General features: G+C 52.5%; 1 protein-coding gene across 6 annotated transcripts; it reads left to right on the plus strand.

The window, feature by feature from the left end:
- Positions 1–695: 695 nt before the first annotated feature.
- On the plus strand, positions 696–14,365 carry LOC121345267 (myogenesis-regulating glycosidase-like). Of its 6 annotated transcripts, XM_041421966.1 has the most exons (4): positions 789–3,363; positions 3,489–3,582; positions 6,843–7,001; positions 7,709–14,365. In XM_041421966.1, exon 4 carries the CDS (start codon positions 7,833–7,835, stop codon positions 9,867–9,869), a length of 2,037 nt encoding a protein of 678 aa, XP_041277900.1. In that variant the 5' UTR covers positions 789–3,363; positions 3,489–3,582; positions 6,843–7,001; positions 7,709–7,832; the 3' UTR covers positions 9,870–14,365. The 6 variants fall into 6 exon arrangements, with proteins under 6 accessions (XP_041277898.1, XP_041277900.1, XP_041277902.1 ...); XM_041421968.1 differs by lacking the exon at positions 6,843–7,001; XM_041421967.1 differs by lacking the exon at positions 3,489–3,582.
- The last annotated feature ends 1,771 nt before the right edge of the window (positions 14,366–16,136 follow it).

Consider the following 16,136-nt stretch of genomic DNA (forward strand, 5'->3'; position numbering starts at 1 on the left):
TGCTTGCTTTTGGCAAGTTGTCCAGGAAGAGCTGCCATCCATCTGGGATACTGAACACTGACACAGGCTAAATAAGGAGGGGTACTTTGAAAGCAGCACATAATTAATGAAGGCGTGAAATGCCCTTGTCTGACTATGATCTGAGAGCACAGTGCTGGGGGCAACGCCACCCGGGCCCCTCCATGTGTGCTGCTGATCATAAATCCACGGCACTGTGGTACTCACAGCGGGGGGATGCTTCAGCACAAAGCTCTCTGGAGACCCCCACTCCCGTGCGGGAGCAGCCTGCCATGCTGTGCCCACACCAAGCAGTACTCCAGTCCTCCTGGGAGCAGGGAAACCCCATGAAGCCGCATCCCAGACTAAAACCATCTCATGAAAAGCATGCCCCGACCTAAAAGCATCCCATTGAAAAACCTGGCCCGGCCCCAAATCATTCCATGAAAAGCACATCCCAGTCCCTAAGCATCTCATGAAAACCCCATCCCGACCCAAAAGCATCCCGGCACTGCCCTGCCAAACCTCGATCCCCCCAGCCCCTGGGGCACCCCCATCCCCACGCAGCCCCGGGCATCCCCCGCAGGTCCGGCCCCCGGAGCTGCCCCTCCCGGGCCGAACTACATCTCCCATCGGGGAGCGCCGGTCCGTGGGCCGGTCCGGGGCGGGAGCCGGGGCGGGGCGGGCAGCGCCCAACCCCGGAACCGCGCTCAGCCCCGAGCCCGGAGCCCCCGGAGCGGCGGAGCCGGCCATGGCCCCGCGGTGCCGGTGAGTGCGCGGCTCCGGGGCTGCGCTCGGGGCGGGGGCGCAGCTCGGCTCGGGGGGCGCGGGCGGAGGGGTGCCCGTCCCGCAGACCCTGGGCTGCGGCATCGGCGACGGCTCGGGAAGGCCCGCGGGGAGCGGGGTGAAGGTGCTGGGCTTTGCCCGGGGCTCGGGGAGCGAGCTCTGCGCACCCCGCCGTGCAGGGACCGCGCGGGTTCTCTGCCCGGGGGGAGTCTGGCTGCCCAGAGAAGATGAACGGAGCCGGGAGACACGTCCCCGGCACCACTTGCAAAGTGTACCTTCAACTTTTGCCGCTTGATAAGATGCTTGGCAGTGGAAACTTTGCAGATGGGTGTAGGCAGTTCATTGTGCTCTGTGCTGGGCTGGGTTTGGACTGGGTCTTGGGACAGCTCCGCTATCACTGGCCATGGTAAGGAGCAGCCAAAGCTGTTAGAAAGCACAAATGCTTCTTCTCCTTTTCCTCCCTTACCACCTTGGGATACCCATGATGTCCAAGGGGCAAATGCCTGGCACAGCAGACACCTACAGCCCAGTGGAGAGTGACACTTGAGAGTTGTGTCTGCGTGGCTGGATCTGCACATGGAAGAGCTGCAAAGGAGCACTTAAAGAGATTGGTGACTGCGTTTGGGCCAAGGTTGTCCAGCATCACTGACTGGTGGATATGGATGTAAATTCCAGGACTTGCGTCAACAGCCCAGCATCATGAGCCATCCATGGCTCTCTGGAGCTGCCAGTGCCTGGAGTTTCATGGTGACTCGATGGCTGGAAAATCAGCAGGGCTGTGCCAGAGGGATGTACTTAGGTTTCCATTTCTCCCCCATATCGTGTTGTAGTGACTGGATGTTGGGGTGGGCTCAGGTTTCAGCCTGCATCAGCGTCCGAAATGCTGAGCGCTCCCAAAGGGCTGAGTCAGCTCTTTGAAGAAAGAATCTGTGTGACCAAATGGGGCACTAGGTCCCACTTGTGGGGTGGGAGGACAGAGATGAGCAGTGAGATTGACACACACTCTGGGGAGAGGCTATTGGAGTGAAGGTGTGGTAGATGGCACACGTCTGGTGCCAGCCAGAGATGGGCTGGGAGCCGACAGACAGTGGCAAAGACACCAAAATCTTCGTGGCTGCATATCTTAAATGGCAAAAGTGGCAAATGAAATAAGCTAATAGCACCAGTATTTGGTGTTCTGCTTTTGCCACCGTTGGGCACAAGATCTGATGGCCCTGCAGGTGCTGAGGAGCTGATTGCTGGGCTTAGGGTTACTCCACAGACCACAATTTCAGAGCCAGGCTCCCTCCCTCCAGCTCCCCCAGAGCCCATGAGACTCCTCCAAGGTGGACAGAGACAGGTTCTTAAAGGGAGAGTCGTGAAGCTTTCTCTCCCTCATGTCCAATGTGCTTTGATACAAGTGGACCAGGAGGACTCACTTTGTTTTAAAGTCCCCACAAATCTTTGTGGCTCAGATACATTCAGGCTCCCTGATGTGCCTCCAGGCAGGGAAAAGCAAAAGCCTCTGGTCATGATTTAGTCATGAGACAAAAGCACCATGAGCTGTGTGCAGGGTTAAAGTGAAAACCCAGCCTATTAAACTCATCTTGATAATTAGCATGGGGTGAAGAACAAAGAAAGAGGATATTGTAAAGGGGGAATTGTCAGGGGTGTTAAATACTAAGTTGTCTGCTGCCAGAATTGGATCCCAGTGGCTGCTTTGTATTCATGGTTGAACACTGGATGAGGTGACTAAGTGGGTTTGGAGCATCACTTGACACTGAAAACTTTAAAGGACAAAACCGGGCTGCAAAGTCACGATTCCTGTAATAAAGGTGAAAGTATTTAAGGCTGGGCAGAGCTAATGCCACAGCTTCCACTCCTCTTGCAGACAGAGTGAGGTGCTGGCAGTCTGTCTGCACTTTGCAGATGAGCTCTTTATTCACATGGCCACCTTGGATTTGGGGTTTATCCTCCAAGTGCCCAGTCCTGTTTAATCCTATCTTACAAACCAGCCAGCAGCTGTGGGGCAGCTTTTTTCTTTTCACACCAGTCAGCCTCATTACTCCTTTGGATCATGACTCTGCTTAAAATCACAGGATTTGGGGGAGAAAACAAAAACCACCCCAAACCCTGTGCTGGATTTTGCGTTGGTCTTTTTTTCCGTTTTGCTTTCTGATGTGGCTCTCCCGTGAGTGCCGGGAGGGGGTGCGCCTTTGCCGGCCCTTCCCGCTCGCCGGGCAGGGCGGTGCGATGCCAGCCCGGATCCCTCTCCGGGAGCCGAGGCTGGTGGAAGCAGCGCCCGTGTGCGGCCGCTCCTCCTGGCCGGGCTCCGCTCGCCTCGGCACAGCCCGGCCGGGGGCTTGGCTGCTCTCGGGTCCGTCACGGTGCCCGAGGACACGGCGGTGCCGTGCTGCTCCCCTCCTCTGCCCGCGGACACCGCTGCTCTCGGAGCGGCCAGCGCGGAGCACCGGAGCGCCGCGGAGAGGATGCAGCTGCCGGGGACGTGGAGGTGTAGCGGTGTTCCTTTCTTATGTGCTTAAAAAGACATCTGTGGTGGAGCCAGGCGGCAGGCAGGGATCCCCAGGAAGCCGTGGCCAGGTAAGCACTGGGGCACCATGCCCCGGAGGGATGAGGTGCCTCCAGCATGGGCCTGGCTGTGTCCAGCAGCCGGCTGTGGGGGGAATTTGCAGCAGCCCTGACAACAAGGGCCTGTCACTTTGCAGGAGGTGCAGAGGGTCCCCCCAACGCAGCAGGTCCAGGAACCTCCCAGGCCAGGCAGTGTCCATCCCTGCTCTGGCCACAGCAAGGACGGTGAAGGTGAGGGGTCCTCGGGGCACCGTGTTCTCCCCGCTGTCCCTGCAAAGGCAGAGCTGCTGCCCTGGCTCAGGGGCTGGCTGTCTGTGCCACACACATGCCCCCCGAGGATAAACAGGGATAAACCCATACCCCCAGAGAGATCCAGCTTAGTATTTGGGGGAATCCACAGGATTAGGGGGGAATCAGTGCCTCTGATCCATGTGGAATCAGGGTGTGTGAGGAGCAGCCCTGTGCCCTGTGCCAGTGTTGTCACCACGGTGCCCCCACCCGTCCCACCTGCTCCCATCAGCACCAAGCAGGAGGAGCAATGATTTCACTCTATTTGACTCCAAAAAGCCCTCCAGAGAACTCCAGTGCTCTGCTGCAGAGCCCTTCAAGGGAAATTAAACCCCCAGGAAAGGTTTGTTTCTCCCCCTGCCATCAGGCGTGCAAAGTCCCTTTGTCAGGGCAGGTTCCCTGCAGGCAGTTCCAGACTGGGCACGTGGAGGCTTTTTTGCTCCCACAGCTTTTTTGCAGAGAAGGCATTTCTCCCTTAACTTGCTGTCCTAATTCCCTGCTCTGGTGTGGGGTTGGAGATGCCTCCTGGTAAAATCTGCAGTGTTTCTGTACTATTTCCTGATCTCAACTCTTGCCAAGATGTTTGGGGAGGAGGCAGCAGCACCTTGCAGTGGAAGAGGGAGGGTTTCCTGGCATCCTGGTGTGGGAAATGGGTGTGTGTCCCTGGTAGGAGCTTGGCCCCCAGCACGGTTCAGACCTGACCCTGCCAGGGCAATAGGGACCAGTTGTGTGTTATTGACCCTCTTTAAATGAGTGCCCTAATTGCAGCATGGCTGGGGTTAGTGGTGCTGTGGGTCTCGCAGCCCGCGGTTAGCAGTGGTGCTGGTAAAAATAGAAGCGGTCAAAAAATGGATTTTTATTTTTACTCCATAAAGTGTGTCCTGCTCAGATGTTTTGCTTTCATCTCGAGATGAGGCAAGGCGACTCACTGCTTCCACAGAACACAGAGGAAAAGCTTTGTTTTGGGTCAGCTGGGAAGCTCTGGCACAGCAAGCTGCAAACATGCTGTTTGACTTTGACACTCTCCCTTCTTATTTTCTTTTTTTTGTGTTTTTTTTTGAGGAGTTAAAGGTCACCACAATGTCATCTTGAAGCAAAATAACAAGTTAGCATTACACAAAAAAAAAATATTTGTTGAAACAGGCAGTGCATGAGCAGGCACCTCTGTGGGCTGCAGCTTGTGAGTGACAGGCAGAAGGCATCTCCAGGGATCCTGGGAGACTTAGCTCTCACCTGGGATGGAGCCAAATCCCCCACTGGAGAGTGTACATTCTGTTAACGAGGCAAAAAAATACAGGGCAGAGACCAAGATTGTTTTTGGACACCTCCTTGGCCCATCTCTGCTCTGGGTGATGCCTGCAAACACCATTCTCAGCATCTTTGGTGAGATGGTGTCCAAGTGGGCAATGTCCATCAGGAGCCACGGGGTTTGACCCTGGCCCAGCCACAGCAGTCAGAGCAGGATTAAAAGCCACCAGCTCAATCATCCAGCTTGCACATCCCTCTGAGGCAGATCAGTGTCCAAGGGACTCAAAACCTTTCTTAAAAAACACTAATTCTCTACTGACAGTGGCAGTGATGGCTCCCTCATGTGTGCCATGAGCTCCAGTCCATGGTGGGGGGGAGGGAAAGAAAGAAACAGCCAAAAATAGAGCAGCTTCGAAGAAGTTCATAAATAATAAGCCAGCTTCCTGAAAGGGAGATAAAAATCCAGAAATTCCCTGAAGCCCTGGGAGCTGCTGTCAATTTTAGATGGAGCCACAGCAGCAGTATCACATAATTTTTGGGCTTAAAACCCTGAATGAGAATTGGCAAAGAAAACACTACTTCCCCCTCATTTTTTTGTAAACAAAATGTGAAAGCTTAAAAAGAAATATTTTCCAAAACAATTTTCAAAATTACTTTTGCAAGTCCTGCTTGGTGTGGGATGCATTCTATTTTTTCCCACCTTGAGCTTTGCAGTTCCTAGATAAGGCACAAGTGAGACACGGGCATGCCTCCAAAGTCACAGGTATTTTCATGTCCCTCTCTCTCTGGCATCCCAAAACCTTCCAGTGTTGAGGATGAGGGCTCATTTGGGCTCAGAGTGCCTGTCTGTATTTCCAGAAGCATCCTATGCTTTGTGGCTTCACTCAGCTTTGCTGGTTTTGGCCAAGGTGCTTCTGCAAACCCTCCTGCCCCACCATCCCTGGGACAGCCCTGTGCTGCTTCTAGTTCACCTTAAAGCCAAGGAAGAGTTGAGGCAGGGATGAAGGTTTATCCCAAACACAGCCTCATCCCACCACCACCTCCTCCCTGTCTTTATTGCCCAATTTTGGCTGGGCTCAGCAGGCCTTGCATCACAAATACCGAGTGGATGAGAGCTCCATTGCCCTCCTGGGAGTCAGGATCCAGCGCTGGGTGACACAGTTGGAGTGGCTGGAGCTGTCCCCATCCCGTGACTGAGCTCCCTGCTGGCAACTGAGGGCTCTGTGGGAGTTGGCTGTGGGACAAGTTGTTTAACTAAACCTATCGCCTGTTCAGGCTAATCACTTCCTAATGCCTCTGTAATCCCATTTAAAGCAACTGGCTGTCTAGAAAGTTACTGGCTCCCAGGGGAGGGGTAGAATGACCCATCTGGCCACACAAAATGTTCCCCCAACTGCAAGGTCTTGTCCAATACGTGCTTCAAGATGGATATAAACACAGAATGTTTTGTTGAGCCTGTGCACACGTGCTGCTGTGGGATTAGGCATGGCCATCCCTGTAGTGGAGCAACAAAGCTTAGCTGGCATTCAGGACCTCTTTCTGCTTTACTTTTCCTTTCTTGAGGAGAAAGATCTGTTGAGGCACAGGATCCACTTGTTCTGGATTGCCATGCATGTGGCAGGGAGAGGGTTCTGTAATTCATTTTGGATCTTTTTCTTCCTTTTTGTTAAGCAAAAAACCAACCTTATTAGAGGGAGTTTCTGCAACTGGTTTCATTTGTGCCCAGAAAAGAGGGGTTTTTCCCTCTGGTTTGCCCACAGCCAGCAGGTTTACAGCCCCAGAGCTTGGGGAGGAGGTGGCTGTGTTTGCTGGCACCAGGCAGATATCAGGCAGCTGGTCTGCAGCTTTGCAGCTCCTCTTCCTCCCCTGCTCCTCCTGCAGCTGTGTTTGTTTCTTGCTCTCCCATGTCCTTAATTTACTTTTCTCCCCCGGATCCCGGGCGTTATGCTTGGCAGAGCCCAGCCAGGCCGTGGCCAAGGAAAAGCCATTAGGCTCTTGGCACAGCCCACTTCCCGGGGGCCACGCGGCGGGGAGTGGGCTGGAGCTGAAACACAGCCTGGAGCCTTGCTGGATGGAGGAAGGGCCCTTTGGGCCCACTGCTCACTTCCTACAAGGTTAGTTTGTCTTCCAGAAAAGCTGGAAGTTCTTTTCCACCCAGAAACTGCTGTAAAGCTCTGAGCACATGGCAGGAGCTAGCCATTCTGTGCTGCTCACTGCACTCCTTACACATCCCCCCAAAACCAGAAATGAGCCACTTGTACCCCAACCCTGTTTGGCTCTCTGTGAGCTGTAGAGAAGCAGGGATTTACTCACCTTCTCTGCAAAGCATCACCCAAGTGGAGCAGTTGGGACATGCTTGGGACAAGAAGGGGATGTTGCTGCAGATGAATTAAATCTGCCAGGGAGGCAGTATGATTAAAATTAGGATTGGCTGCATGGAATTCATTATGTGGTGTCTTTTATAGCTCTCAGTTATCCCTTTCTCTTAAAGACACTGTGGGCTGATCTGGCTCCTGTTCAGCCTCCTACTGCCACTCAGTCTCCACTCCTGCCTCACTGAAAGTCTTCCCAACAACAAAAAACCATTAAATATGGGAATGATTTAGTCCTTGTTGCCCTGAGGTTGTTCCCTGTGTAGGGCTCAGGCTGTTATCTGCATGTGTTGTCTTGCCCAGAGTAATTGGAGATGATGTCTGCCGCTTGGAACACAGCACCTGGCACGTCACAGATGGGCAGAGGAGGCCGGGGGGAGCAAGTGGATGACATGCTGTCCCTTGATTCCGAGGTTCTCTCAGACTATTTATATCCTCTCCTTTTTCAGAGATGGGTGTTCTGGGACGCGGTGGAGGTGGGAGCTCTCCTAACAATCCGATGTCTTCTCCTGAGAGCCCCAGGCGTGCTTACTTCCCACTCCACTGAGAAAGCTCTAAGGAAAGTCCAGCACCATGTACACCTTCCTGCCAGAGAGCTTCACACCGGTGAAGCAGAAGCCCTCCAAGGAGCTGAGGCCCATGCTGGGCGCCATCTTGCTGGGCCTCATGCTGTTCATTGCTGCGGTGGTGGCCTGGTGCTACTACACGGTGTCCCTGAGGAAGGCGGAGCGGCTCAAGACGGAGCTGATGGACCTGCGGGCGGACGGCTTTGTCATCCGCAACCAGCACGGGGAGGTGGTGTTCCGGCTGGCCTTCCGCTCGGGCAGCCTGGACCTGGAGTCGTGCTCCAAGGAGGGCGAGATCCTGAGCTGCTCGCGCTCGAGCCGGGGGCCGCTCAACTTCTTCATCCAGACGGTGAAGCCCAAGGACACGGTGATGTGCTACCGCGTGCGCTGGGAGGAGCTGGCGGCCGGCCCGGCCGTGGAGCACACCATGTTCTGGGAGGACGCCCACTGGTACGGGGGCTCAGAGATGAGCATCCAGCACTGGCCCATCCGCCTGGCCGGCTACCAGGAGCCCGTGCCCTACGTGACCAGCGACGTCTACTCCTTCCGCGACAGCTTTGGCGGCATCCTCGAGCGCTACTGGCTCTCCTCCAAGGCGGCGGCCATCAAGATCAACGACTCCGTGCCCTTCCACCTGGGCTTCAACGCCACCGAGCGCGCCCTCTTCTTCCAGGCCCGCTACAAGGACTCGCCCTACAAGCCCCCACCGGGCCAGCAGCCCTTCCCCGAGCTCAGCTACCGCGTCTGCGTGGGCTCCGACATCACCTCCATCCACAAGTACATGGTGCGCAGGTACTTCAACAAACCCTCCAAGATCCCTGCTGAGAACGCCTTCCGATACCCCATATGGTCCACATGGGCTCTCTACAAGAATGATATTGACCAAGATAAACTCCTGCGGTTTGCTGAAAAGATCAAAAAATACCATTTTAACTGCAGCCACATTGAGATTGATGACATGTACACCCAAACCTATGGAGACTTTGACTTCGACCCTGTCAAGTTCCCCAATGTAACAGAGATGTTTGCAAAGCTGAGGGAAGATGGGTTTAAGGTCACTCTGTGGACTCACCCTTTCATAAACTACAATTCCTCCAATTTTGGTGTGGGAATTGAGCGTCAACTGTTCATCAAGGAGCCGTCAGGGCGGCTGCCAGCCATGGTGGAGTGGTGGAACGGCATCGGGGCCATCCTGGACTTCACCAATCCAGCAGCCCGTGACTGGTTCCAGAGCCACCTGCGCCAGCTCCGGCACAAGTACGGCATCTCATCCTTCAAGTTTGACGCGGGCGAGACCAGCTACCTGCCCAAGCAGTTCAGCACCTTCCGCCCGCTGTCGGACCCCAGCATCTGGTCCCGGCGCTACACGGAGATGGCCATCCCCTTCTACGAGCTGGCCGAGGTGCGGGTGGGCTACCAGTCACAGAACATCTCCTGCTTCTTCCGCATCATTGACCGCGACTCTGTCTGGGGCTACGAGCTCGGCCTCAAGTCCCTCATCCCCACCGTCCTCACCATCAGCATGCTGGGGTACCCCTTCATATCTGCTGACATGATAGGGGGCAATTTTTTCCCCAATAAAACCAATGGTGCAGTGGAGATCCCCAACCGGGAGCTGTACGTGCGCTGGCTGGAGCTGTCGGCCTTCATGCCCTCCATGCAGTTCTCCATCCCGCCCTGGCTCTACGACAAGGAGGTGGTGGAGATCGCACAGAAGTTCACGCAGCTCCACGAGTCCCTGGTGGCCCCGCTGCTGCTGGAGCTGGCGGGGGAGGTCACCGATACGGGCGACCCCATCATCCGTCCCATCTGGTGGATCTCGCCCCGCGACGAGGCCACTCACCGCATCGACTCCCAGTTCCTCATCGGGGACACCCTCATGGTGGCTCCTGTGCTGGAGATGGGCAAGCAGGAGCGGGATGTCTACCTGCCCGCGGGCAAGTGGCGCAGCTACAAGGGGGAGCTGTTTGAGAAGACCCCAGTGCTGCTCACCGACTATCCTGTTGACCTGGACGAAGTTGCCTATTTCCTCTGGGTTTCCTAACAGGCTTCTTAATCAGCTTTGGAATAACCATGCCTTACCTAGGACTTTCTAACAAATAATAACTCTAATTGCACATTTCATTTGAGACCGGGGTGGAGGAAGGGAACTAAATAGAACTTCACTGTTCTTGGGGATAATTTTTTTTTTTATTTGGGGATTGATCTTGATTTTTTTAATTTGGGTCTGGTGGTAGGCTCTGATTGGATTACAATAGGCAGCAATTTATCTGTGTAGGTCAGAACAGAGTTGTCAGTCTGTCTGCAGATATCTGGTAAACCCAGTACCTTTTCAGTTCTCAAGGATTTCAAGAGCTGGAAGTTGCTTAGTGCCAGTGGGAGCATTCCTAGTCTTGTGGGAGCACCTGGCACTGGGTATAAGGGTGTGTGCTGTGGGAGGATTGCTACAGCACAGCCTGCCATTAGTTTTTTAATATGGCAAATATATTCAAATGGATATTTTTAAGAGCATAAAGCAAAATAGAGTTACATAGATAGATATATATATATGTATATACACACACACACACACACACCTATTTTTCCCCCTTTTGCCTGGATGGCACTGGACTAACAGTTGCCCCATGCTCCTGCTTTCCTGGGTACCAGGCAGGCCAGGTCACTCAAGTGATGTCCACGTGTTTTAACGGAATGGGTTGCTTATTTCCTGCTGGGACAGCTGCATCCCACCTGCTCACCCATTTGACTTCCTCTACAAGGCTCTTGCCTGTGTGTTTTGCCCGGGGCGTCAACATTGCCTTTCCTTGAGCAGCACCGCCTGTACCAGCATGTCCCATTTTTTAAGGCACTTATGACCCCACCTCGTTACATGATTATCCTGCTGATGCCATCCTTTTTGGTTTTTAAGGACAGATGAGATTTGTTGCTGGCAGAAGGGCTGCCTGGAGCAAAGCTGTCCTCAGACACTCGGTGCGGCGCGTCCCTGGGAACAGCCGGTTCCCGGGAGCGGCACGTGTCGTGGATTGACAGTGCCGTTTGCCGACAGCCTGGGGGTGGAAAACACCCGCTCTGCTCACTGATGGGTCTGTGCCAGCGGCTGTTCTCACTGCACCCACGGAAAAGTTCTCATCTAATGTGAAGTTAAGCTAATGCCCATCTCAGGTCACAGTTAGAGGTGATGATTTCGTTGGGGGTTTTCCTGAGTCAGCCCTCCTCTCTCCCTGGGAGAGTCCCAGGGAGCTTTCTCAGGCAGTGTTGGTGTTGCTGGAGGTGGGATTGCTGTCAGAGGCTCGTGGAGGGCACTTGGGGTGATGTCATCCTGCACCCCAAGTCCCCAGCAGCTGCATCTTTGGCAGATTTTTCATTTGGTTTTGTATGGGAAAATGCATTTACAGAGACCCAAGGCAGGGCCAACAGGATTGAAGTCTTCCCGAATGCAAGAATTCCCAGCTCTGTCCCAGATGGGAACGTGTGTCAACCCCTGAATTTTTTATAAGCTTCTGCAGAATTGAATTGAATTGTGATGGCTAGGAAGGGTTGGGCATCTTGCCCAGGCTACAGCTGGCCAAGGACAGCTCAGCATCTGTGGGGTTTCTCCTGGAATTGTGTCTGGGCTGGGCATGGCTCTGGCACAAGTCGGCCATGCAGAGAGATGGTACATGTTTTGGGTAGGGCTGGGTACCTATCCAGTGAGGATCTTTCTCAAAGCCCATCTCCAGCCACAGAGCTTTTCAGGAGGCAGAAAAGGAGGTGCACTAAGCTTGAGGGTTGTGATGGGGTGAAGGAGGAGAAATTTCAGTGTTAGGGGCAAAATCTGAAGTGCTTTTGTAGTTAGGAAGTGAGGAAGTCTGGTTTGATGGACTCCCTTAAGACCTGAATTTGCCCTGTTTAATTTACTCTCAAAATGAGATGTAGGGGAGCCTTACAGGTCCCTGCCCAACTGGAGCACAAGTGTTTCCTGAAGCCTGTTTGTTTCTCAGGTTTTTAATTCTGAAGGATTCAAGCTTCTTCTCTGCCACTGGTGCAGATACTGGTGATGTTACAAGTTACAGACACCCTCTGGCAAGGAATTAATCCTGGAACCTCAGTGTCACTCATCAGGGCACTGGCAGGACTTGGCCCTTGCTTGCCAAGGGTGATGTTGAAGGTGAGGAGATGAGTCTGGCCAAAGCCTTTAAGAAGGGCCAAGTGTGGAGGGAGCTTCTGCAGCCCTAGAAGTGCATGAAGACCGTGCTTTGAGGGTCTCCAGCTCTTCCTTTCAACCTTTGCTCATGAAATGCTTGTCATCCCTTGGCATGGGACTCATTATGATGCCTTAAGAGGCTGCCTGGAACAGAGGCTAGACAGTATTACAGGAATAGTTATTTATTAGAAAGGCCTTCAAAGGATGCACTTTGGGCAGTACAAGGGTCTGGCTGTGGCTCCGCCCAAGATGGATGATGGGTCACGAGTTTTCACATTTTTTAAGTTTTGGTCCATTTCTATATTGGGGTTAATTGTCCAATTACAGCTTCAGGTTATGAAGTCACATCCTCCCAGATTGCTCTCCTCAATTCTCTGTTTATACTTTTTGGGCCTGAAGCTGCAATGGTGTCCTTGATTCTCAGGCTGGAAAAGGATTGTTTTGTCTAACTAAACGGCGAGGAGAACTTGCTAACACTTTATATGAAGTTCAGAGTTATATACTAGTGCAGTACGGAATCTGGAAAATATGAAAGCTAAAACTTAAGGCATCAGTTAGGTGGAGATGTTGCACAGCTCAGGTGCCAGTGCAGAATTGGGATCCCTGGCACAGGACTTCATGGGAAGGGTCCTGGCATGACCATGAGATACTCTCCCATGAGTCATCTCTCCCGCTGGTTCTGTGCCACTCACCATATGCATCACTCATGAGGAACGAGGCTGTGTGAAGAGAAACACAGCATTCCTGTTATTATCCTTCTACTGTTAAAATGATGGGAGCAGCCAGATGAGTGCCTTCAATCTCCTTGCAGTGGTTTCAGGACTGTCAGGAAGGTCATGGAGAAAATTCTCCATGAGACACACTGTCTTCTTTCCCTTCCCTTGAAAAAGAAAGGATTTTATTTACAAAGTTATAATTTTATTTTATTTAACTATATCAATGAATGGGTAAGATTATAGAATATCCTTATTTTCCCAAATGCTGTAATTAGGGCACAAGTGGACATGGCTGTTCAGTGGTCCAGCAAGAAGAAAGATAAAGCTGCTGAAAGGACTATGAGCTGATGGGTATAGGCTCAGCAGTGCTGCCTTAAGCTGTCTCACAGGCCTTTCCATCCAACTTTTTACCAAAACCACTATTTCTAGCACTATGCTGTAGCACTGCAGTTCTTGAGGATCTCTCAGACCTTGCAGACCGGCAGCTCTGCACAGATACCTTGGGAACTGCTGCTAGGGATATTTCTCTGATTTACACCATGGGTCACTGGCCAAAGCTGGGTTTAGCTTGTTTCAGCCAAGAAAAAGCCCCAGACAAGGTTTCAGTCTTTTCACACCTGATGCTTATGTGATTGAATTTTGAATCTTGCACTGTTGTGAATCAGGTTTTCTGGATGCTTGTGTTTGTACATGCTGTCCTCTGTCAGACTGTAATGCTGGTGGGTCTGTTTTTAACCACTTTTCTAATTGCTAATTGGTATGAACTGTAACATGAATCACCTTGATTGAGATAAAATTTTGGAAAACAAAAAGAAGTTTAACTATGTCCATCTGTACCAAGCTGGTGGGGCTGGTGGTTCAGGGAGATTTGGGGCTTTTCTCACCCAAGTCTTCACTGAAATCAGGGTGGAGATTGTTGTTTTATTTAAAGCTTGCAGCCTGCAGCTTTTATGTATGTTTTAAAAGGAGAAGCTGGCAGTAACCTCACTCTTGTGTTTGCAGTGGTGGCAGACAATCCCACTGGACTGAGGATTGTCCTCCCTTAGGTCCTTATAGCAAAGAGACTAGCTGTGCCTTAGGGCCAGCCATGAAAAGGCCATGTCCAGGTGAACCCCAATGTTGTGTCAGCCCCCAGGAGTGGGGACCATACACACCTTCAGGGTCATGGCCCTATTTCTACTGACATTCACCCCAAAAAAGGTTTATCAACACTGAGTCTGAGGATTTGCTAGTCCGTGCTGCTTCCAGAGGACACTTGAAGACTGTTTGTGGGGGATGAGGAAGGGGAGCCTGTTCTCAGCTTCCCTTTGGCTCACCAGAAGGTCCTTCTGACTGTCCCCACTGTCCCCATGGTTCCCCTTCCCAGGTGGCACTGACAGCAAGGACATGGATGGAATAGATGTTTGTGGCTATGGGAAGGCCACGAAGGGAGCATGTGAGACTAATGTAGGAGCCTGCCTTATTCCACATCACCCCCTTTGCCCCAAATAATGTTTTTCCTTCCCTTTCCATTGTTACCACACAAACCATAGCTGCCTTATGCCATTGGGCATCACTAGCAGTGGCCAACCTGTACAGTGTGGCTTGAGGGTTGAGAGGGACTTCATTTCACTCCTTTTGTAATAAAAGACATTTTCCCAATGCTTTTCCTTTGACTTCTTCCTTGGGTGCAAGTGCCATCTGTACACTTGGCTGATGATCACGTGAGAGATGAAGCTGGCACTGCTGAAGAGCTTCGGGCAGGTTGACAATTTAGAGCACTCACAGCCTTACAGAGATCCTCAGTGATACAGAGGCCCTCCTAGGAATCAGTGCTTTGGGTTTGAGTTTGCTTTATGTCCTCACAAAACCTGGTGCAGAGTGTAGACAGCGTGTCTGAGGCTCACCAGGGACATGGGAACAGTGAGTGGGGTCAGCTCTGTGCTGGGTGTTAGCTGCATGGCAGTGCTTGAAAACACATCCACAGCTGTGCATTGCACAGGGAGGAGCGCTCGTGGCAAAATCCAAACCCCAGGGGAGCTACAGCAGCAGCCCAATTTGTTGCAAACTGGATTTCAAGGAGGTGCCTATGGGTGTTAGCAGAGCAGTGGCTGCTGGCCCAGGAGACCCGAGCTGTGAGCGTGTCACGCCTGCCTAAAGCACAGCTGTGATTAAAAGTAAGAAAAAGCCAACAGGCAGGCAGAGCCTGAGGCTGGGGGTGGCTGTGGTGGAAGGACAAACTGACAGCAGCAGAGTTAATTTGGGCACATGGCCAGGCTGGTAGCCTCAGGAAAAAGTACAAAGTTCTCAATCTGGCTGGGAGCTGCCAGCCTGCAGATTCCTTGTGCCAGGAGAGCCATGAAGATGGTTGTGCTGACACAAAATCCCAGAGGCCAAGTAGAGAAAAACAGATTTTTATTTGTTTGGGTTTTTTTATTTTGCCTGTAGGGCTGGGTGTTTTTTAACTCAGCAGTTATCAAAGAGGGCAGTAAACTTCCCCTGCCAAAAAACAGGCAGCCTGTGGTGAGCCAGGTTCTGTAGGAGAGAGTCTCATGTCATCAACACATCCAGCAAGGAGCTTGTGCACAGCACTAGGAATGTAAAAAATCAACCAGGACTGAAGCTTAGAAAGGCAAACAAGATGTCCCTCCAACAGCACACAGACCCTGTGTGGCAGGAGGGCATGGAGGGGTGTCTGTGGTGCCACCTGCTCACAGGATGCCTCCAGCACCTGTCCCCTGTGGCTCAGCTGGGCAGCAGGGAAAGGCATTGAAGGACAGACTGGAAAAGGATGGGGGAGACATTTTTGCAGCCATGGGACCAGGCATTCCACACCACCCCCAGAGTTTGCAGGAAGTCTCAGTGTTGCCTGGGTTTTTTTTCCCCATCAGCCTGTGGTGCAGGTGGGTGGCAGAGCTGTGTGTGCATGCAGAGCACGTTGATCACAGGGGCAGAGGTACGATACGAGGGTGATGGAGCCTGGCTCTCTCCTCTCTCAGCACTGTGGGCTTCGGCTTTGCAGAACACTTTTTTTTAGTGCAGGAGGAATTTTGCAGGGCTAGCCTGGGACCCTCTGTTTCCCCCAAGACCAGATGTGGGGGGCCATTTGGAGCTTTGAAGCAGCAACTGTAGAAACACTTTCCCAGCCTTGGGGGAGATGTTTCATTGGAAACTACTATTCTGCCATGAGAGAAAGCCTGTGGTAAGGATTCAGTGGTGTCCTGTTAACCCTGAGCACAACTGCCAGACTGAACATTGTTTTCCCTTTCACATCCCTGCATTAAGGATGGTTTTCCCTCTCCACTGCCACACCACTGACAGCATTACTGTCATTCCAGCTGCTTTCAGGGGCATTTAAAATATGTTCTGGCTCATCCCGTTTGGCACTGCTGTGGTGTCTATGCAGGGTCCTTCGTGACACAATGGACCTACT

The sequence above is a fragment of the Onychostruthus taczanowskii genome, unplaced genomic scaffold (assembly GCF_017590055.1).
Source record: "Onychostruthus taczanowskii isolate IOZ18803 unplaced genomic scaffold, ASM1759005v1 scaffold70, whole genome shotgun sequence".
NCBI lineage: Eukaryota > Metazoa > Chordata > Aves > Passeriformes > Passeridae > Onychostruthus > Onychostruthus taczanowskii.